Source organism: Falco naumanni, chromosome 10 (genome assembly GCF_017639655.2).
Source record: "Falco naumanni isolate bFalNau1 chromosome 10, bFalNau1.pat, whole genome shotgun sequence".
Lineage (NCBI taxonomy): Eukaryota > Metazoa > Chordata > Aves > Falconiformes > Falconidae > Falco > Falco naumanni.
In genome coordinates, this window is record NC_054063.1 from 28,518,121 (window position 1) to 28,542,517 (window position 24,397).

A 24,397-nucleotide genomic window follows, 5' to 3' on the forward strand; every position below is an offset into this window, starting at 1 on the left:
ATACGAAAACCAAACAAAAATATAAAACCCCACCAAGCTGCTGTAATTTATTAATGTATTTTGGTCTTTTTCACTTTATTCTGCTGCTAAGTCCACCTGGCTCTCTGCTGAGTCCTAGCAAATGACACGGGTGCGATTACATCCCATTATCCTCAACAAACAAGAAAAGTTGGTTAGTTTGTATCGTTTTCAGCGAGCAGCTGTGAGCCCCAATGCACAACTGGGTTTGAGGGAAACAGGTTGGTGCAGACTGATGACTAGGGCAGGTGCCTTCAGGAAAGCAGGTGGGGCTTTTTAAATTCCTAGTTTAAACAGCCTGTCAAAGTCTGTCACCATTGGCTGTCTCTTAATTTGAATCAGGCAGTAAATTCATACAAATGAGAAAGAAAGGCTGGTTTGTGGTTTGGTTTTTTTTCCTCTCTTCACCTTACAGGAGCTATGGGGAACACAATGAGTATCCCAGAGGAAGCTGGAGATGACAATATGTGCACAGTAAAGAGCTATCAGGTAAGCAAGGGCTGTCCATTCTGACCTTCCCTGGCTATTGCATATTGCCCTTTTCAAATCTCATGATGTACTCAGTCCTAAGAGTGCTTAAGAACTGTATTATTTGCTATTTCAGGCTCTATCTGAATCTCCTGAGAATATTAAAAATGGATCTGTTGCATTTGCTCAGACTTGTTCCCCTGCAACAAATAGTGAAGGTATGTACTGGGAAAGGGTGGCACGTTTGCATTTCTTTTGCTCCTAGACTAGCAGAGAGAGGCTTATGGTGGAGCAACAGTAAATATCAGTGCATGGCCTCAAACTAAAAGATGAGCCCATGTTTCAGCTCTTACTTGTGATTCAGTATATGTGGATTTTCAGAAGCCTGAAAGTTTAAAGATAACAAGGAGTAAAACAGGAGAATATTTCTAAAGTCCGCTGGATGCTGTTTCTTTAATTGAGCTAAGAATTTGGTTCTGCACCTGGTCCACAAAATGTGGTTTTATAGACCGATGGGTTTGGTTGATGTGAAGTGTTATAGGGCAGGAGTGGTGTGACACTGGTCACTTTCAGGCTGCTGCACAAACATCGGGGTGTCCTGTGATGAGCTACCTCTGCTGGGGCTCTGGTGGCAATAGTGCCTCTGACAAGCCTTGGGGGGATCATTGCTGCAAGGGGCACAAACTGGGGATCCTGCGTGGGGCATCATGTAGCAATGGTACCAAGGCGAGGGGCAGCAGCTGTTAGGGAGGTTTTGTGTTGCGGGGGGCACAATGAAACGTTTTGCAGGCTGGGATAGGAGAGCAGGGAGAGAAAGTTGGTTTTAAGTAATGTCATAGCATCCCTGCTGCTGGTGGGGAGTTAATAGGTGATGTTGTTGTGCCTGGATGCCAGTTTGAAATACCCACTGGTGCGGAAACTGGTAATCCAGAGGGGATATACAAAATTACAATTAAAAAACCAAAACAAACAAACAAAAAACAAAACAAACCCACACACACACACACACAAAAAAAAAAAAAACAAAACAAAAAAAAACAAAACAAAACAAACACACCAACCAGGACTGAATGCATTGAAAAAAGGAAACTTGTGCAGGCTAGAAGTAAAATTTGTTAAGCTTTAAAATATTCCCCAGCTACTGTACAGGAATAATCTTTGAGGCTATTGCTTGTGTTGATCAGGCTGCTTTGCTTTGCCAGACCTGTTCTCTGGCCACAGTGGGCACAACTCTGGGACTAGACAGAAACTGGGCTGTTATATGGAGAGCTGCTATAATTTTCTGTTTATAAAAGAAATCCACAAAGTACCCTATACTTAAGGGTCTATCCCCAAACCGTCTAATAAGGATGCCTAAAGATAGGCAGGTTAGAACAGTGCAAAACTTTGCAGAAATGGGGTATCTTGGGGTGGGTAGAGGAGGTAAGACATTAATGGGCCAGAAAAAAGACTATTGTATTGCTCCAGGTAGCGCTGAACTGCTTACCGGTGAGCTCAGGGTGTCTCACCTGAATTAGGTTCTGTAAGGAGCTTGAGGAAGGTGTTTCAAGGGATACCTGAGGCTGGCACAACGGGGGTGCACCTTGCCGATCTGCCCTTTGAGCTAAGGACGGTGAGGGGTGCTTACCGAGTGCCCTCGGCTGTTACAATATTGAGTGTAGGAAATGGGGATGGGATCATGCAAGCCCAGAAGAAATGTATTAGTGTAAATTATTTAAAGCCCAGAGTAATACTGTACTAAGGTGACAAAGGGAAAAAGAAGGGAGTAGGAGACTGTTCTGGGGGAACTTCTTTTAGTGACTGCAGTAAAAGACATTACTTTGAAATATTCTGCACGCATTCGGCCTTCTGGGGGTGTTTTGAGCAGTTTAATAAAAGAAAATTTTTCAAAATTCTTTGCAAGTTGGTTACAAAAACTGAAATAAAATAAAATCCAGGTCCTACATATGTGTTCTCATCCATGAGATTGTAAAGTCTTAGAAATCACCTCTGCTTTTTTTTGGAAACAGTATTTCCGATCTGTTCAGTAACAATTTCCACAAACATGATAGAAATGTGAGTGCGTTTTTGTTAGTCTAAACATTTCCATCTTGTTCTTTGATTTTTGGTCTTGTGTTCTTGAGTAGGTGCATTGCTTTGACTTCAAAGATACCAAAAAATTTTGTTAACAATGAAATATGTATAGGGAAATTTTTTTTTGTCTTGTTTGTCATTTCACAAAAATGGTTGGCTGGGAAAAATATTGTAAGATGGTAGGCATTGTACCTGCGGTAGTGGAGTTATGACATAATTGCCTCTGGACCTGAGATTTCATGATGAAATGTCACTCCTGTTCCTGAGCTGGGCCTCAGTGGTACCTTTTCTATATAGAAACCCACCTTGCTTTTGTTTTAGAGGTGGCAGACCTTCTCGAAGAGAGCAGGGTATGACTAATCTGCAGTAAGATTTTCTTTATTAAACAAAATATAACTGCGTCAACTGCCTGTGTTTAAATTCTAGAGAATTTAGGGTAAAGCACAGCAATTCATAGAGCTAAATAAATAAAAGTTGGGAATGTACTATGGCTGATAACAACAGTATTACCAGGAGGTCGGTCCCATTTACCAGAATTTATTCAAACTGTTTCACAAGACAAATGTAACCCTGACCACCTCTCTCCTGTTACAGTTATAGGACATATTAGATATTACTTAACTACTGCTGGGGCAGGAAGAGCATCAGGGAGGCAGGGGAATGATGACTTTCTCTGTACACTAATGAAATAAAATTTATAGGTCCCTATTGCGTATAAACTGTGGGTGTTGGTGTAGAAGTTGGATAGTTGATAGGGGTATGGGTAGATCATTACTCAGCAAGTGCTTCCCGTTTTGGACTTGTTTGGGTGCTATTCATAGCAGAACAGCAACCAAGTTTTCCACAGTGGCAGGCTGGCCCCTGGGCTCCCCATGGAAAGGTGCCTGTCACCAGCTGAGCCCCACTGCTAGTGTTGACATCCTGAAAATCTGGTGTCAGCTACATGGCTGGAGTATTAAAAATTCTGCTCCAAGTTGTTTTGAAAAAAGTTATCTCCATGTATTCATGAGTAATTGCTTTCACCTACAGACATGTGTGTCTCGTCACCTTCCAGCACCTTATGAATTTCTCCTTCCACCTCTGGTTGGCTTTGGAGCCCTTCTGAGCAGCGTTGCTTCAGTTCACATCTCTGCAGATTCAACCACGTTAATTCTGCCAGTGTTTTCCTTGCACTGAATTTCTTTCTGTTTTCAGAATACAGTAAGAAACAATTCTCTCTAATCTCTGCAAGGAAAGAAAATATTGGCTGCTTATTTGTTGTTAAGAGAACCCTCTCAGCCTGCTACATCCAGTTAAAAAAATCTAAGCTTAGACAAAAATAATCAAAGACTGGTAGGGCAATATGCAGATGGTACCTATTACAGTTCAGAATCTCTGTTCCATGGCTAATTTCCTAACGTTATCTAGCTATAATAAGTCAGTTTAAATGGTTGTCTACTAGAAAATGAAAGCCTGTAGCTGTGTGTTTCTGCTGGTGTAAACCAGTGGAGTTCTGGAAAGTAAATAAAAGCCAGATGATTTACACTGTCTGAAGACCTAGAAAATAAGTGTACATTTTACTCTTTATACATAAAGTGAAGCATATGGCATTGTTTTACTTAAATGGATTACCTAATTAATGTAATTACTAAATCGGTTTAAGTAGAGAGTTAAAAAATGGGAATGTCTTGTGTTGATATTACTCGTATTTTAACTTTAATGTTTAAAAAGCAGTTAAAGTCATTAACTATTTAGGTACGACTGAAATCTCACTGGTTTGTGTAATGTAGCCAAGGTCTTGGTGAAACAAAAGTGCAAGTGCTGTTTGGAGATAGAAGTTATTCCTATAGAAAATGTAATTGACAGTATTTCTAAAATGAAATAACACAAGAAATAGTACTGTTATCTGTCTTATGCTCATAAAGTGAGCACTTCTCCAGAAGGCAAAAGAGCTGCAAAAAAGGCAAGTGAAGCAAGAGGATTTTATTAATAGTGTTAGATGTATGTTTGTGGTCTTTGTCTTGTTAGTTTGTATTTCTGTGATTGCCAGTGATCTGACCATGTGCTGTGCATTAAATGGTATAGTTGATAAATGAGTCTATGAAATCTATATCTACTAATATAATGAAAAAAGAATCCAGAGAGTTAACTTAATATGACCAGAGGAAGTAATGTTATTTGGAAGAGCCCTGTCACCATCTGCTTCACATCTGGGTGAGCAGATTGGTGACTGGTTCCCTGCATTTGCTGCTTCTGCTCAAACAGGCTGACAGATGTGTGGGCTTAGAGATTCTTTCCATGACTTGCCTTTCCTGCTCCTACTGATTATCAGGCTGCAGACACTGCACAGAGTGCTAGCATCCTTCTCCTGTAATCCTATTTAAATAGTAGTGGTGCCCTTACTGCTACCTCATGGTGTTGCTTTGCAAGCAAAAGGATAGCAATTTTGGTCCTGGTCTTTCCTAATGTTTTGTGTTGGCCTTTTAGAACTTTAAGTAATACAAGTACTTGGAGGACAACAGGTAAAAGGAAGACAGCCAGAACTAAAAACTCTTTATCTGAGATTTGCACTACATAGAGCAGAAATGTATCAGAAGGATACAGGGGGGAATTTGTTTGTATATGGGTGGTACTTACATGCAGATTAAAACAACGACCTGCTTAGAAAAAGAAAGATTACATGAGGAAGAGGAGTTCAGTTAAGCTGAAATGCCTTTGTTCCAGGAGATAAATCTTATTCAGCAAATTCTGCTGCTAGCCAGCATCTAACAGAAATGGGTGTCTTGCAATAACTTGATGTGCCTGTAAGCTGTGAAACAATGCAGTTTGGTTATTTCAGGAATGATCATTACTATTCTTGCTGCTAGCTTCTCTTCCCCTATTTCCATTAATTTCAGTAAATCTGTTAGGTAAATAACAACGGCAGTTTACCTTAATGACAAAAAGTTATTCTAGTGCATAAATGTACCGACAACTTTATTTGCATGGAATAATTGAACAATATTGCAAAAGAATATTAGTATGGGTGGTTTTTTTTATTTAAGAGGGGGAAGATGTCTTATTTTAGAATTCTTTAATGTCTCTGACAACTTAGTCATTTAGTTGTTAAAACAGTTTTGGGGGTGTCCCACACAAACATGAGTTATACTTGGAGAACTGAAAATGCTGCACCTACTGTAGCATAATGATCCCAACTCAGTTCTAAATAACAAAAGGAAAAAATAACCTACACAATGTCTATAAAAATCTATCAGAAATGTCAATTAGGAAATTCACTTTTTGTTGGTAAACGTTTAGATTTTTAAGCCCAGTATTTGCTGCAGTAATTCATTCAGGACTGTTGTTATCCATTGTGCTGGCCTGCTCTGGTAGATGACTTCGTGCCAAATGTTGCCTTGTAGCTTTAATGGTTCCTTCAGGGCTGTTAAAATCCATTGTCTCCATGACTGTCTGAACTCCAGGGAACAAGACAATGCTGTGGTACTATGATTACATTGCTAAGCAAAATACCTGTCTGTAACTGGCTTGTATTCAAAACAATTAAAGATGCTGAAGTGGTATTTGTAGCTAATGGCTTGCTCAGTTCAGTTCCAAAAAAACCCTGATTTCTTTCTATTATCTAAAGCAACAACATCAGAAAATGTTTTCTCCTAGCATTAATTTTATGGCATGTTTGCATGCTAGTGGCCTACAGGAGGAGATGACTATGCTGAAGACATTGCCAATTTAAGTTGTTCCTCATTCAACAGCTAAAAATTACTTGCCCTATGAAAGAGTCAGTAGGACAAATGGCAGGAGGTGAGAAGCTGCCAATGTAAGGCATTGCAGGACCTGATATGTTCCTGACATGTAAGTATTAGCCATGAGAGCGCGTAGAACTGCTGAAACCAGACTAGCAATCAAAGGCTAAGGAAAAGGAGTATGTTTTAAGAAAGCATCTGAAGGAATTAACTTGGGCAAACTGAGCATCAAAAAAATAGATGCCTACCTAGTACGTGCCTTAGGATGCTGCCAGCAATGAAAAGAGCAAAGTAAGCTTCAGAGAAAATCGGGTTATGGTGGAGGAGGGGGAAAAACAATCTGGAAGTGCTGGACAGAATTGCTTTTGGTCCCATTTGAGGGAGTTTGGCTGCCATCTGTTACGTGCACCAGGCTGAAGTCTGGTGATATTCCCTCTGATTAGCAAAAGCAAATCAGCTGACAAGCTTGGGCAGCTTTTTCATTTATGTTGGACTGGTGGTTCTGAACTTGCTTTCATATCGGTCACATCCTGCCCACATCTGCTGTTACCTCTGGTCAGTGCTTCACCTTGGTCCAAAACACATGTGAAATGGGTGCTTTGCTGCAGGCGCTTTGCACCGCTGCTTTCTGAGCTCTGCTGCCTGCCCAGGGGGTTCTGGGCACATTAGGTCCTATAATGAAGAGAAATAATTCTGTACCTACATGGTGAGTTTTGCAGCTCATGTGGTCAACTTAGTCTGTGCTTGCCTTCAGGCTTTCTCCGTTATAACATTTTATTTGCTGACTCTATTAAAACCGAAGCACTTTTTAAAAATTCAGTGCTAATTCTGCAGACTTGGTCCCATCCTGTGTCAGCAAACATAGTGCTGCTGTTCACCCTTAGCCTATGGAAGTGCTTAAAATGCAAAGTCAAGCCTATGAGAGGAAGCGGGAGAAAGTCGGTCAGCAATTACTTTTGAGCAGTGAAATGGTATTGACATAATATTGTACTGTTACTCTTCTCCATACAGTTTTTCTTGTAAATCAAGAAAAAAATGTTGGTCTAGTCTAGCAAATTTCAGAAAATCTCCTTATTTTGAGTGTATTCTTACAGAAGAGGGACTTTGTGCAGCTATAGCATTGCCTTTTTAACATATCCTGGTGAAGTGAAGGGAGAGGAAGAAATCTTCTGTAGCATGACTGTCTTCTGTTAAGTACTTGAAAATGCCTGTGTGGTAGCAAAATGAAATGCAATCTTAAAACAGTGCTCTAAATTGTATATTGATTTTAGTTTCAGAGCAGTTATTAATCTCGTTCAGAGTGAGCAGCTTTGATCTACTTGCAGACCTGGCGTAGAATTTGGGAGGCTTTGCTCCTATTCATAATTCTGCCTCTGGATTGGGGAACAATCTTGGAAAGAATGGCACTTCTGTGTCTTTTTAAAACCAAAAACATCATGCACTTTTCATCCAAAAACTGCAGTCTCAAAGCCTTTCTCCTTTACAGTTTGCTGTGAATATGACATGAGCCAAACCCCTTCTGTTCAGCCCACCACAGCAGTGTCTCCTCTCTGGTGGTGGGACTTGCCTCGCCTGGGGTCTGAGCAGACTTTCCCTGAAATGGTTTGAACCGTTTTGACACAAGAGACGTGCTGCAGAGCTCTTGCTGGTGATACTTTCCAGGTCTTTCATTCCTTCCATGATAATTAGAGATAAAAGGAGCTTGATAGGCTCACCAACTACTTTTTTTGGTTGGTTTTCTTAATGATGAGCTTCTATTCCTATTTTTACACTAAAGACCATTTTCCTGTGTTTCATTTTTTAATCTGTTACATAAAGCAGAAGTTCAGCATCTATTACAAATATTTTCCAATGGATATTGTTTCTGCTTGCTTTAGCTGGGGAAGGGTTTGCTTTTTGCTTCCTTCCCAAGTTTCCAACTATAATTAGAAGTTAGTGCTTCAGTTTTTTCACACAGTACTACAGGAGGCTTAGGAAACTATAGCTGATACTTGGTGGCCCTGACTGAATGGCTGAATAGGTGGTTGAGCAGCTAGTTATTTGTACCTTTTCTTTGCATGTCAGTCTGTTGAAACAGGCACTCATGAAATATTACAGAAGAATATTGCTGGCGAAGGATTCTTGCCAGTGTGAGTTATTTTCTTACATGAGTAGTAACACTGAGAAATCAGAGGAAGACATTTTCTCTATTAGAGTGCACACAAAGAAATGAAAATCTATTTACCTGGACAGAACAGGCTGTACTGAGGTGCCCTGGCCATCCCTCTGCACGCTTGCATATGCCCAAAACACAATAAGAAAGCAAATGTCAGACTAAAAACTTTAGAAGCAAAGCTATTAGGAGCCAGCAATCTGGCAGCTGGTGAAATGCTGGCCACGGTTGTGAACGCTGCCACCACAGCCCTTGCTCTGTCAGCTGTTGCCTCCACTGCTGGCAAGTCTTTCGGTAAAGTCACTTGAGACGGGTGCTGGCGTGCCAGCACGCTCCGGTGCTGCTCACCGCATGGGTTTATGGAAGCTCCGGCGAGTCAGGGCCACCCCTGAGCTGTGAGCGAGGGTCCAGGGGGCTCCTGGTCACCAAGTTAAGGCTGTAGGGAAAGGGATGTCACAGCTGGATGCTGGGGCTCTGTCCTCCTCCTGCACCTGCCCAGGGCCATGAGCAGGGTCCATGGGCATGGGCACAGGAGGACAGTATCGGATGGGCACAGACGTGTTACAGGGCGCCTGCTGATGCGTGCATGGTGTCAGGCCAAATCCTGCAGAGGGGTGGGAAGCTGGGGTAATTTCGCTGGGAAAAGCTAAGGGGTAGTTTTGAAAGCTATGATCTAAAAATGGTCTGCTTTCCTTACCTTGAAAAAGAATTTAAACAATGAAACCGAAGATCTGTACTGCGGAAGACAGGTGTTTAGTCAAGTTTTGTTGGTATCTGGGGTTTTATTTCTGTTAAAGTAAAATGTGAAGGGCATAATATTGACTAGACTATTACAATTATTGTTTGAAATAATTTCAATTTTAAGCTGAAACTGACAATTTTGAAGTTCTAATTTAGCAAGTCAGTTTGAGACTGTCAGTTTTTCACAATTATAATTAAGTAGATCTAAATTCATCCTTGTCATCTGTGGTGGTGATTGACAGGGAAATCATATACATATTCTAGTCAGAGTAAGGAAGAGACGCTCCCGCTGAGGGGGAGCTGTAAGGTTTTCCTTTCGGCCAGCATCTTGTTTACTGCGGTTTCAGGCCACGTAAGCTGCGATTCAGTCTCCCATCCACAGAACTGGTACAAGAGATACTTCTGTCTCTTGTTCCTTTTGTCCTCTGTAAAGCAGGAGCCTTCTCTCCTGTCTGCATATACAGTATTAGGGATTTTCACCTCAGCTGTATTATCAAAGCGCCACTGTAATACAAAAAAATCATAAAATATGCTTTTAAGATTAAAGATTTTTTTCACATCTAAAGTGTGATGGCCACATGCCTACACAAGGGGGAATTATTTGTGCGAATTTTAAATGGGATTAAGAGCTGTACTGTTTGTGGGTCAGAAGAGTCAGAAACCTGAGGACAAGGCGGCTGGCTCAGATGTGATTTATAAGTATTCAAATCAGGCTTAAACTAACCTACAGACAAGAGAGGAGATGTGCAACTAGACCCTGCACTATGGAGAGCAGGCAGGAAGGCAGGGAACAGTGTTGGAAAAATTAATTAAATAAGTTATGACTGCAAAACCCTGTGGGGAGTTTGGCAAGCCAGGAAACAAAATAAGTCGTCGCACTTTCCGTTCCTTTTCCCATTTAGCTTTAACAGAGGAAAGTGTAATACAGTCATCCATAACTGTCTCTCAAGTTTTATTGACTCCTTTTTTGCGTATCACTAATTTTAATTGGAAAGTAAAATACTTCAGCTTGTCCACTGGGCTAAGCAGTCAAAAACCAGGGCTGCTATCTGCCTTTGGTAGCTGAGAGGGGGCTGTGGAGAACATAAAATTTGCACCACCTTCAATGAGGAATGACAGGAAAGAAAATCAGACGGGGGGTCTGAGACATGAGTGGCAGCTCGTGTTTAGCACAGGAAGACAACAGGGTCTCTACACAAGCTGCACCCTGTGTGGTCCTTCCGGAGGCTCCACGTTTCAGAATTAGTTTATTAAAGAGCAAGGTCACCATGATTAATTGTACGACCAATATAACTTCTTTGCTGTGCTGGATAATTACTGTTTTATGTTTCTGTTTGTAGTGGATGCAAAGGCAAGTGTTGCACGGGATAATGTGGCCGTTTCTTCCCCAAAGACAATGGAGCAGAGCCCCGCTCCCGAGGCGGGCGGGCAGAGTCTCGGGAGCACTGCCAGGAGAGCTTTGCCATTTGCTAAATCCCGCTCTGTCTTTGCGTTTTCATGGTCTGTACCAGGGCGTACTGAAGACCCAGCTACAGATTCATCAGTTGGATCGGTGAAACTTGATGTCAGCTCAGAGGCGCCCGGAGTGAACAAAGCACCAAGTGAGAGCGCGGAGGTTCCCGCAGCAGCTGCGCGGGAGGAAGGCACACATAAAAACCTGACCCAGGCCCCCCCGGCAGCATCGCTTGGTGACATCGATCTTGCAGCATCAGTGACACCTGAGGGAGAGGATGCGGCCGCCTCAAAGCCGAAGCAAGTAACCTTCTTTGACAGGATCTTCAAGCTGGAGAAGGGAAAGGAAAGGAGCAAAACACAAATTGATACCCAGGAGGAAAGGCAGACTGCAGACCTTCCCGACGGGCGCATCGCAGCAGAAGAAGCGGCTGGATTACAGAGCGCATCAAACACTGTCCCACAGGGGAAGGCAAGTGCTTCAGTAGGAATATCCATTTCACTCTTAATGAAACCTCCTAGGAATATTAATAGCACAGGACAACTTGGTGTCATGATAGCTGTGTGAGTGAACCGGTGTTGCTCTTAAAATTATTGTAGGTAACATCCCCCTCCTGCCGCAGGGGCGGCTGGGTAGAGGTATGGGAGAAGAACCGATGGTGGAGTGGTGATAGCTCTGATGTCTGCCTTGAGACTAAATGCTGGCATCCGACCTTGATTTTAAACTAATTTGTAATTCTCTGAAAGGTTTGGGCAAGATAGCTGTGTTCATGCTCCAGTTGCCAGGATGATGAACAGCAGCCAGCTACAAATGGAAGCAAAACCACCTGAAAGTAAAATTGTTTCTTATGCTTTAGGAGCTTGGAGTTTGGCATGGGATGGTTTTAAAGAAGTTGTTTAGCATGTTTTGTGCCATTCTTAAAATAGTCACTCTTCTTGAGCAACAGCTGCTTGCTGCACACCCTCCATACCAGAATAAGGTGTATTATGCAGCAGTCTTTGCACGCTTAGCTACTGTGACTTTTTTTAGTCAAGGAAACATGGTCCTCTAGAATTGATTTTTACAGGATGAGAATGCAATATAAGAAAACAAGTAACTTATCTGAAAGCACACTGATCAAAGAAAGGAGCTGAAAACAGACATGAGTTTAGAACTTATACTTCCTGCAGAGTCTGATATTAGCAAATATACTATGGGATCAATTTTCAGGCGGTTAACTACTGGAAAAGCCCATCCCCTGGATAGGGATAAGTGGCATAACTCTTCTTAGCTCTGTTGGAGAGGTGCCAGTATATACCAATTGGTGATATACCTCAAATCCCGTCCAGTGTCCGAAATGGGAGGGAGAAACTAGCTACACGGTCCCCTCATTAGAATCTCTGTGTAAATCCATTTTAATAGTAACTGCTTTTATTGGCCTAGTTCAGGCTTACAAATAAGAGTGCTGTATGATTGCTAATGCTTTGGATAGTGTTGAACATAGCTCACAAGATCCTCACTGCTTGCACTGATGACATTGCTGGCTGTCCCCAAAAGTCTCTTCAACTTGTATTCTTCTACCTTGTCTTCTTTATCTTATGCCTTCTCAAACTGGAAGATTACATTTCTTGTATAAATATATAAATCATAATATTTTTCTGAAGAGTCATTTATAAGACTAAGCAGTTGCATTTTTGACCATAGGCACGCATGACTAGTATTTCAGACAGCTATATACGTGCATTTAAAGGATCCATAGTCTCAACCTAGCAAAACATCAAGGCATTCACTACATAAACAAAACAGAGTGAATGATTCAGAATGAATAATCTATTCTGTGCATACTGGCACTTCTGTTTGTAGCTTTTAAAACTGAAGCTTTTCATCACTGAATTCCTGCAGATGCTTTTGACTAATACACACAAAGAATAAACTTTGCCTGTGGCTCGCAAGAATTGTTACTTTTACAATCAAATGCAAAATTCATAACTTCCTATTTTGCTGTGATTGCAAACTACAGAGTGTGAAAGGTCACAGTTTGTGGTATTGAAGTAATAGTGTGAAACTGTAATGAAATAACCTGGAGTAGCTTTAGCCAGAAGTCAGCTAGTTTGCTGGTAGCAAACAGTCATGTTGGGAAAGCTCAGGTAAGAAAGTGTTTGTAACGAGCAACCATCAGGGGACAGGACAAGATAATCTGAACTTTATTCTGCCAGTTCAAGCAGGTACTAGAAGCACTGTTCACTCAGATCAAGCTTATTTTTATCTCGATAATGCCTAGCTTATTAATTTTGAATTCTGTTCCATCCTCATCTTATACCTACCCACATCCTGAACATCGCTAATGGGAATAGCCTGGAAATCCCAGGCACTCATCAGCTGTAGGTTATGTTTGGGATGTAAGTGTTTGTAGGATCCCAGCCCACACAACAGCTTTTTGGTGCCTGAGGACCTGCTTAAGGACAGGTCTCCTGTTTAACTAAAGTGCCTGTACATCACTTACATATGTGCTTAAAGCTGTACCACTGAAAATCTTTGAGGGCTCTCAAAATCAGGGTGCAGGCTGCTCAGTGTGAGTGGCAGAAGTGTATCATGGGGAGAGTGGGATTTTGACCTTATCTTTGAATTTCTGGACTACCGTTTTTGTCTTTAATTTTTCAAACATGAAAAGGAGTATATGCTGGGAACAGAGAGGAGTTAAGGACCTATTCTGGGAAAAATATGCCAACTAAACGCTTCTGATATGTTGCCAAACTTACTTTAACTCCATTTCTAAAACAAAGGTTGTAGCTCTGCCTTGCAGCACAGTTGCCTTCTGTTCCCTCTAAAGTTGCTATTCTCATGTAGGGTGGGAGAATGACCAAGTCTAATTTAATTGCTGTTACTGTAGTAACTACAAAGTGTTACCAAATAATCGTACTAAAAATCCAGATATTACAGCCAACAGGTTTTTTCTTTTTTCTTTTTTTTGTGTGGATTTTGACTTGTAATATCTGTCAAAGCAAAGTTTCCCTGAACTGAGTGCCAACACAAAACAAACAGCATTGCTGGTAAGTAAGAGAGAGGCTCCACAGTTGTAGCTTAAGAGCTGCACAAACATTCTGTGTTTGGTGAACCACTCTTTATTTTTGTGGTCTACAAAACTACATTCAGAACACAGCATAATTAAAACAAGGACAGAATTCATGAATTCATGAAGCATTTACTATGTAAGCCAAAGAAAAGATAAATTATATGCCTGAAATGTTTCACTGAGCCATGATTCATACAAACAAAAGTGCTGGCAGGAATACATTCTTTTGATATATTTTTCTAATGACTGAACTGAAACTACAGTATAAGTATTTAAGGTGTTTATTACCACCAAATTTGACTCCTCAAAGAAATGAATTGCACATTTACATAGTATCTGTTAACTTCTAACACTGACTTTCTTCTGTTATTTCTAGAGTTTTCTTTCATTATTTGCCTCCGGGGCTTTGCGCAGCATATCGTGCAGTGAGCTGCTGCGGAGGTTCCTGTGGCTATTTGACTGCAGCTCTGAAAATGGGATATTGTAGGGCTCCACATTCTCTCTCCCTGATTTACATGCTGATGGCCTGTGTCTGTGCTCCTTCCTACAGCAGTATTCCCACGAAAGTGCAAGATGGATCACAGCATCTATCAAAGTCCAGATCTGAGTTGTATCTCTGTAGCTAATGGCAGCCTTGGCTTGGGAAGCCTGGAGCAGGGCTCCGCCGGTAGCAGCGGGTCAGCATGGGGCCGGTTTGTGCCCTGCTGGTTGGAGTTCAGGGATTTTGGGATGGTGCCGTGCCTCCAGCTCCGCATGGCCTGCAATAGCTTTCGCTTCACCCTGCAGAAGTGTGGCTTTAGCAGGGAGGTACCCTGGGACCGCTGGTGCTGCCAGCGGTGGGACCTGTCACCTCTGCGGCTGTCCCAGGGGTATCTACTGCTGGCAACAGCTCTGTGGTGCTCAGCAGAGAGATCTTTTCCTCCTCGCCAGAGTGCAGCCCAGCACCAGAGCTTGGGCTTGGCTGTGTAGAACAGTTTGCTTATTGCGGTTTGATAGCATCTAGTGCTTCAGTTATGAAGCCAATTTTGTGTAGCAGCGTATCTTCTGCCTCCCGCTTCTGTAGTGTCTTGCCTCCTGCCTTTGTTGCCCCTTTAATACCTGAAACAGAGCCAGCATTTTTCATATGACCAGGGCTCTTTAGACGGGATCCCTGGAAGCAGGGCTGCCGAAGCTGGCACGGCCACGCGTGTTCTGCACGGGACATATTGTTCTTGGAGCCACTCTGGCCCATGACTGGCAGCGGGACAAAGTGGTGTGTTAGACCCTTGTAAGAAACTTCTCAATAGCCTGTGGAAGCACTCTGAACTACTGTGCTGTGTTTCTTCCTGGGTAAACTTGGAAAACAGTGGGTGGAGAATTAAACAGCAGTCTGTTCTTGCAAGTAAAACCTTGCGCTTTTTTTAACTCCTTAAATGCTGTATGGACACTGGCCACTCCATCCTGATCTTTCCTGATGCCAAGCTAGCCCTCTGAAGTTTCAAAACACTTACGCATCTTTAGTCTAGTCCTTCCCTTAGGGACCTACAGAAATGTATGTCCTATACAAATACTGTGGGGTTTTGAATCCCCCAGTACAGTGAAAGGCTCTAGAGTACAATTTTATTTTAACTTTTCCTAGTTAAAATGGCACTGAACAACTATGCCTAATGGGCAGGTTGGGAAAACCCCCCTGGTGTCACTTAGATGTTCAGGCAGTCTTTGAGAGCAGCAATTCAAAGATGCTGTTTACTGGAGACGCCTGAACAGGCTCATCTGTTTTATTTCTTGTCCTGATTTTGCCTCTGGAGTCATCTGGGCATCTAGTATCGTAACAAGTATTTCTCTAGTTGCTGTCTAAGTAGCTGGGGATGATAACTTCTGCTGAAGATTTATGGCACTGCTACGATTGTCTGCTCAGTAATGTCCCAAATCCCCTACCCAAGTTGGGGCCACCATCATTTACCTTAATAACAGACAGATCCAGCCCTGCACTTACGATGCAGACAGATAGACACGGGGAAGGAGGATTATTGGTAGCAGACTCAGATATTACTAGCCAGATGTAGTACTCCTAAATAGCAAAAAAAAGGAAATGCTGAATGGGACACGAGGACTTGTCTCAAGCAGCTCTCTCCTGCATAACATTTGTATTGGCTTTACCTGGTGCAGGCTCAAGGCAAAAGTGGCCAGAATAGCAGGCAAATTCAGCGTAAAAGAGTGCCAAGCTCTCCAAAACTGGTCCAAAAAGAGGTTTTTAAAAACCAGACCCTTGTTTAGGTGTCTAAACAGAAACTGAGTAACTTAATATTACTAACTTGTGAATGCCTGAGCACTGGAAAACTATTTTTGGGCTCTGGGAACTGTAATTCCAGGAAGAGAGGAGGCAGTTCCATCTGGCTCAGAAGAATAACTTTGGGTTGTTGCTTTTTTCCTTCTTTTAATATGTACCATGTTTGTGTTTTTGCTAGATAAAAATTATTTCTGGTATTGCAGAATACAGAGTATTGGAAGCAATCTTTGTATGGTATAATCAGACACTGAGCCATCAAAAGCCAAAATCTCAGCGCCTGTTCTGATGCACAAGTTCAGCCTTGAAAAGAGAAAAGCAGTGTTGTTTGGGGCACTGTGTGCAACTTTACTTGTGTTTGTTATACTTGGTAGCTGAGAACAATGTTCCTCCAACCAACGGCAAATGCTGAATATATTAGAAAAGAGGGGAAAGAGATGCATAAATGCTCAATTGTTCTAAATACGTAGGCTGGAGAAGTATGGTTGGAATTAGGGTTGTGACTCTCAGAGCAACATAATGCAAGTCACAAATGTTACTTTTGCATTCCATTGGAAATTAAGCAAGCTAGGACTGAGGAAACTCTGTGCAACCCCCCCTTCTTTTTTTCTAGGACATAGATGACTGCAACCAAAAAGACCTACGGCAGGACTCGGCAGGTGTCAACTGTCTCACTGCTGAGCAACCTGAAAAGGCAGAGGTAAAACAAGACAACGTCCAAGCAGCTGCTGCAACAGATAACTCTGTCATGAGTTTCCTTAAAACACTGGTAAGCTTTTGCCTTTCCTTTTCATCTCTAGGCTGTGCTTTAAATTGCTTATAAAAATCCCATGTGAACATGTTGAGCTAAATGTAACATGCTCGCTGTCACAGGCACTGAGAAGTAATGAAGCCAAACAGGTGCCTTAAAGAAAGACTTGAGAGTGACAGAGAAGTGTAGGTACTGTGCAGTTACAATCAAACGATGATGACCTACTCTGGAAACTGCCTCTTCTGCACAGATACTGGTAGACCTGGAGGTATTTAGCTCTTGAAGTTTCATCATGCAGAAAATCCTTATTTTGTCATATCTTTAAAAGTTTATGTTCATGGATTAATGGAATGGTCAAGCTTGAATAATATATCTTTGGTCTAGATATTTTGCATGTTAGCCATTGGCTTTAAGTTGTTTTTGAGACATGTTTGTATTATAAATTTTCTCCTGTGCTGGGGGGGAGCAATATTTATTTTTTTCACCTTTGTGCTAGAAAATACTGCTAGTTTCAAGCATATGATCTTTCAGATCTTTTGAAAGACTGTGTTGGGTGTGACTATTTGTTTTCCTCAAATACATTTAAGGTCTCCCCAAGCAAAGCTGAAGCCAAAAGTGATTCTGAAGACAAGGTAGGCACATTCCTCATTCTGTCACTGGTCACTAGATGTTTCTGACAGGTATTTCCTCTTCATTGTGTTGCTTGTTCCCCAGTTGATGTTATCATTTGAAGTAAGTTAAAATATTTTCCCCCTGAATAAATTTGAAAGGAAGATGAGCATAAAGAGTGCAGTTCTTCATACCATATGTTACAATCAAGTTCCAAACTGTAGCATTTCCTGCAAGGCTGGTAACAACCTGGTAGCGCTTTTAGTTATTACTCTGACTTGTCCTTGATCTAAAACTACAGGTCCCTGCAGCAAGATCCTCTTGAGTCCACAGAAAACTCCACTTGCTCATTGAGCTGTGCTAAGCTGCTGGTTTTTCATTTCCAGTTGTGTATATGCATGTCTCCTTTATGTCCCCACACCTGCTGGTGGGGGGGACAGGCGAGGTGCCCCTGCCTGTGGCAGCTCTGTGGCTTGGTGGGCAGGAGCCGGCTCCCACGCCCCTGCTCGGCTCTGCAGCCACAGCTACTGCTGGTCACCCCTTAGGGTGCAGGAGAACAGGCGAGGACCAGCTTCCCACTGGAATCGGTCAAAAACAGGAGGAGGAGATCCCAGTGCCTCCTCTCTGGGACTCTCCAGGCTGAAGCACCCCTGTGTGGACTCTGCCGCAGTCAGGGCGGACAGGCTGCTCCTATGAGCAGCTGGAACGTCAGGAAGGCAATGGAGCTGCTCTGAGCAGGACTGCGGCTGGGATCGCTGTCCTGCCTTGACTGCTCAGGATTCTTCCCTTTACATGCGGAGATGAGGATCAGGGGGGTTGCTTAAGCACGATGAATTGAACACTTGAGCTGTTCTAATACAACGCATCGGGCTGGCTCCAAGTGTGTGTGAGGCTCCCACTGGGAACTGAAACCCACATGGGCTAGACCACAGGACCAGTCTGAGAAATGCTCCTCCATGAACAGGCAGATGTGGCCTCTTGCTTTCCTCTCTGCAAACAGTATGTTCTTGGATTCCGCTGGCAAAAGGAAACTTGTTTTTAGTGTCCATGTGCAGTGATGTTCCTTCATATGTGAATTCAGGAAAGCTTCATTATTATGTTTTTCATTTGCTGTCAGATATATTGAAAATATCAGACTGATCCAACATTTAACAAACTTGTGGAAATTACCACCACACCACCCAAAAAAAGTGGAAAAACAAACTGTAAAATTTAAGTTGAAAACATAATCTTCTAAAATGGAAAAATGTAGGTGTTTAAACACTTTTCTCCCTTTTTTCCTTTTCTGTTAGTGCCAAAATTTACAATAGTTTCAACAGAAGCAGAAATGAGACAATTTTTATGAAGCTGCCTTCTATCTTCTAGTGTTTCAGTGGCTTACAGGCACATCACTGCGTAACCAGGAACTTCCAGATTAGATGTCCTTACACATTGTTATGACTATAATAACTAAAGCTTTTCTTGCAATGCCTGTGATAAAATTTAATTAACACATAAAGAATAAAACACTAGAAGAGAAAACAGTCTTTCCATGCAACTATGTTGCCAAAACCACTGTAGGCACAACTTTTTTTCTATCCTTTTTTTTTTTCTTTTTTTATCCTTTGTCTCATTCAATTATTTTTTTATGTAGCCTGGTACTAAAATGGTGAGGTCAGTCTTTCCAGAAAGCTTGGTGAGTACGTGGGAGATACACACCACTCCCCGATTATAGCTCAATAATTCCGGAAATCATCAGCCAGGGCTGTGGTCTCCCAAGATATCCAGAAAAGGCAGTTATCAAATTCCACTCTTTCAGTGAGACTTGTAGCTCTTTCAACAACTCCTGAAAAATCCAATTGAGCAGTCCTGTTTGCATACCTGCAAACTTTATCATGTGCACCCATGTGCTTCTATAACAGGTGACTGTTGGTGGTGGTGTACTGTAATTTGGAAACAAATATGCTGTTTGGGTTTGGTTTGCTATCGCACCTGCGAGGGTAAACAAATCCAGATGACTAGCAGGATATGCAAACTCATTATGTAGTAGTTGAATGGGAGTTGCTTTTTTTTATGAAGAATTCCTTTATCTTCACTATCTTCCTGACACAAAGAATGACATTTTCACTATATTAAAGGAAAAACATGTTTAAAAGGTTAACTTATCAACTGTCGTATAGAAAAGCTGCAGATTTATCAGCTGTTACATATAATGAAATAATGGTCATTCTTCCCCTGAGAAATAACTTCTGTCTTAACGGTAAAGACGTGTTCTTAAGTGAGGCTTTCCCCTTTGTGCAGTCTGAGCCTCTCCTGAGTGCCATGGGGCTTTCACGGGGTTTGGCTGGCACAGGGATCACTGTGCCTTTGAGTCCTGGTCACACTTTCATTTCAGCTGCTGGTGCACCCCCTTGGCAGGGAGGAGCTGGGGTTTAGCATGCAAGTGCTAGTATGTGCCCAGTGTCTCTCGGCAGTGCTCTGCCATGGTGAACAGGACAGACAAGCTTTCTCATGAATCTGAGAAACAGCCACAGCCCACTTGAGCTTTGCAAAGCACAGCAGTGTGCTCCCTCCTGCTGAAATGCAGAGGTGTGTGAGGCATCAGTGACACTGAACTGGGTTGGTGTTATTTTTGTAGCAACATGCTGTCATTAGCCGTTGCCTCTGGCTTTAATCAGCTGGCTAAAGACACGGATGCTTTCAGCAGCCTGTGCACACCCTTAGTGGTTGTCATTTCATCTGTGTAAACACAGGAGTTTAATACGAGTTGAGTCATACTTCCTTGGAGTAATTGATCTATTGCAAGTTTATACTAACCAATGTGGCATTTGGATCAGATCTGCCCCAGACCACCTCTTTGACCTTTCTGTAGCAGATCCTGTCTTGTTCCCACATTGTACGTTTGGGAATACTAGGAATGGTACAGTGTACTGCAGGGGGAAGTGGTCAATTTTGTTGTGACTGGCCACAGCCTTTTCTCAGTACAAAGCACTTTGGGAAGATGCAACGGCACAGAATAGGACAGTCCTGGAGAGCAAGACCCCAGCTTCACCTACTCATACCTGTTACGTTCTGTACTGTGGCCTTTTCCTCCTGCCTGATTAGTTGTGGTCAGCCACAGGGCTTGATACTTCACCTTGTAAATGCCATAGGCTGATTGTTTCTGTAGTTCCTGGAAGTTTTTGTCAACTCACTTTAAAGCTTTTTACTGGTTGAAAGCTTTTCTTTTTGCCTTGTTCAAGTATAAAAGAAAACAGAATGAAGCTTGCAAAGGGACAAGCTAATTACCTGAAGGATGAACACTTGAGTCATTTGCATTGAAATATTTTTAAAATTCTTTATTTCTTTGCTATATATTGGTCTGATTATTAATTAAATCGGGAAATAAATTGCCTAAAGGAGATTGGAGTCAAGTCCAGGATACTAGCAAGTAGTGAGTTAAAAAAAAAAAATACATCCACCTTTGTACTAGGTAATGAAAGGCACCTTATTGTTTTAAAACCTGACACTGAAGAGTGAAAAATGCTACCCTGTATTGTCTGCGATTAGTCATATGTTATGGGCATACGTACAGCGCAGTCACCATAGAACACTCTCTTGTGTTAACTTGTTTCTATGTGGAAGCTCAGTTAAGCAACCTTGCACGCTTCTGGTTTTGTGTGTCTCTTTTTTTATTAATGAAAAGATGGAAATGGTGGTGAAAGAAGGAAAAAAAAAAGCCTCTTTTTTATTACATGAAAACTTAAGGTTTTTTTCCTGCACTGACAAATCCAGAGGGTTGTGTTGAAGACTGGGGGTGAGGGGGGGACAGCAACAGTGACTTGAAAAGCAAAGTTTTGAGAAGGTACTTCATTAAAAAAATATTCCAATTCTGTGAAAAGTTAAATGGAACATTTTAGCAAATGCTATTCGGGTTTTTCCAAGACTTGCAGAGAAGCCACGTACTTGAACAGGGCCACCTCTACCCTCTCTGCAGGGTAATTGACTCTGCCTTGAGCCACAGGCAGTCTGCTACCACTTTTAAAATAGCCCAATGCTGCTTTTTCTCCATATAGAAAGCTGGCAATGTTTCCTTATTTCATAGCCCTTTGTAGTGGATTTTTCAATGTGTTGCCTAGGTTTTTTTAGAGATCTGGTCTCTAACATGTTTTGGGAATCGTCGTTCAAGTTAAATGCCTCCTGCAGATATTTAAAATGGAATGAAAAGGAAGCAGTGCTCATCCAATACTTTTAGTATCAGTCTATCATTACTATTTTTCTGATACTTTCATTTCTAACTAATTTCATGAACATTAGTGCAAACTTGAAACAGTTTATGTAGCATATATTATGAATATTCATACTGCCTCTTTCCTGAATAATGCATTATGCAAAACATTTTCAAGTCTTTATAACACTGCAATAAAAAGAATGAAGGTATTTTCAATTATTTATGTATCTGCCTATTTTAACACTATAATCTCCAATTCAGTTACTCACGGTAACTAAAACACAGAGGTCTCAGTCTTTGTGGGATCTGAGTCTCAACTGAATGAAGATTTTAGGGGGCAAATTGTGATTTAATTTTGGGTCAACTGGATTGCCTTAGCTTTTATATTTATTTCACTACTCATGTGAAAGGAAGTCTAAGGAGAACTGAGCAATCGCTCAGAAGAAAACATTATTTACTGTCGAGAGCAAAAAGGAAATGTTTGGATTTGATACTACATGTGTGAGTAGTTGAATGTCTTCTGTGGATCAAGAAAGAACTCTGCAATAAGTACTTAACTTCAAATGCTCTTGTACAAAAGGGATCAAAAGTGGAAAAAGGCCATGGCGGGCAACCTGCTCCGAAGACATCAGCAGAATCCCAAGCTAAAGGAGCCAAGAAAAAGAAGGCAGAAAGTCCCAAGCTAGGACACAGTACTTTTAGTAAACTCTTTAGACATAAGGTCTGTATGAAACACTAGCATGAGCAGAACCCTGAGCAGTAACAGATGGCTCCTCTCATAGAGTGAAGTTGTTTATTTGGTGACTGAAATCAGCATCTGGCCAGCTGTGCAATGCTCTGAAAGCAATGGCATGAGCATTTCTGTGCCATGCCTTATGAAAATGATCTTCATGTGCAAAGTTTCTCTTGTTATACCATCTGTGAATTCAGGATTCTGAAACAATTCCTCTAACCTTCCCTGCTATGTGCTTCCCAGTTACACTTGCTAATGCTGACTAAACTTCCCTGACCACTTAAAAATAAAAGGTACTGACAAACAATGAGTTCTGCAGGCATGAACGGTGCCTACAGTTGTAGGACAGGTTTAAGAGTTCAGTCCAACTACAATTAAGGCTTTATGATCCACGTTGCCTTACCTATTTTGACCACATGCCAGTGCATGTTGGTTTGGTGAACTGGGGCATCAGATACAGCACAGAGAAAGTGGGAGTTCCCTTCACAAACATTGCTTTTCACTGAAAACAAGAAAAGTAGTCGTTTATTGAATCCAAAGTTTAGTTTGGAGGGGAAAAGTCTGGTTTTCAAGGATACTTTTAAATTGTTCAAAATGCACGCTTTTCATGCAAATGATTGCTTCAGAGGACATTAGCTTTTACCTTTATATATATATTTATATCTCCCTGAAAAATCTTTGGTCTCAAGGCCTGTATTTGGGCATTTCTGCATTCTCTGAAGATAATCTGCCATGATATTCTGTGGCAGGGAGGCAGAGAATTGTAGCTTTTTAGCCCAAAGAATGCAGAAGCAGAGACCCTTCTACTGGGGGAGGAAAGTAATTAATATTTAATGTTCACTCAAAACACCCACATGGAATTTCTGGTGAGTAGGGGGCTTTATAATCAAAGGCCCAGGTCAAAGGGAGTTCTTCAAGCTATTTTCAAAACAAAAATGTTCTTTCCACGGTCTAATTTTTGAGATAAAAATGTCATCTGTATATTATTGAAGGAATAATAATCTTCCCAATGGTTTTAAGTCTACAGTTCTTGCCAACAGCTTAAAGTTAAGATCTTGTATATACTGCATTGATAGCTAATGGTTTTGATATTTGATACAATTAAAATATTAATTACTTGTTCATAATCAATTAGGGCTTCCAAGTAAAAAAACATACCTGGCTAGCATTTCTTAAGGTGCTAAGCCTTTTCAAGAGTTCAAAATCTTGTAGTGAGTTGTTGGGAAAGATAATTGGGTTTCATTAGGCTGTTCGATAGAATTTGTAACAGAGCCTTGGTCTGGAATGAAAGCAGTTATCTTGAAGGAATGCAACAGCACTAAAATTTTACACCAATAAAATCTATCTTATAAAAAGTCATTACTTTTTAAACAGTTTTTTCTTGTTTCTAAGTTTATTTTCACAGTTTGCTTTCAACATACAAAATACAGAAGCAATAACTAAGGTATCATTTATGACATATTAAGAATAAAGGAGATGGATTAAAATGGTGCCAACAGTTTGCTTGTAAGGCTGGTTGAAAGTGGAAATTCAAATCAGAGCACTGATGTGACAGGCAAGCACTGAAGTTATCACCTCTAGTAAAAAAAAAAGTTTATCTCTTTTCATTTGAAATGCCTTAGCATGATGTGTCAACTGGATGAATAGGTAATGAATTCCTTTATTTGAAATTATCATTTTAATGTATGTCTCATATTTAATTTTAAGCAGTTCACTGTCTCCTCTGAAAGTTCTTTCCCTGCAAGTCTTCCAAAATGCACTTCTCCACACTTTAAGTATAGATTGACTATTAGGTTAACAGAAACATTGTTTTTCAGTGTCCTGTGTTTACATGAGTATTAACTTTAAAGCAATTTGTGAATGTTGTTTTCAAACACCAACATGCATCCTGGTATAAATCCATAATATAAGCTGATGCAATGTGATTTGGCCATTTGAGCTGAAAGGCTGAGTTTGGGTGGCACTTGACAGTTGGGTCCCTGTCTGTTCTTTTATGCACATCCATGTATATTTGCCTTGCATTGCATGCCAGTTTGGTAGTACAACCATACTGATTTATGGAATTTTTACTCGGAACAGAAGGGTTAATCACTTATTGTCAGCACTGGTATTGAAGCCAGCTCATGGCATTGTACTACTTCTTACCGCTTGCTCTGGGTCTTGTTCATTAGAG

At 41.3% G+C, this 24,397-nt stretch overlaps 1 protein-coding gene across 1 annotated transcript in view; it reads left to right on the forward strand.

Annotated features, from left to right (window-relative positions):
• Positions 1–437: 437 nt before the first annotated feature.
• BCAS1 (brain enriched myelin associated protein 1) overlaps positions 438–24,397 on the forward strand; it is a 53,568-nt gene continuing 29,608 nt past the window's right edge. The window contains 6 exon segments of the mRNA XM_040609393.1: positions 438–507; positions 623–704; positions 10,512–11,095; positions 16,556–16,711; positions 17,281–17,325; positions 22,072–22,212. Coding sequence (XP_040465327.1) covers positions 439–507; positions 623–704; positions 10,512–11,095; positions 16,556–16,711; positions 17,281–17,325; positions 22,072–22,212 — 1,077 coding nt within the window. The 5' untranslated portion in view covers position 438.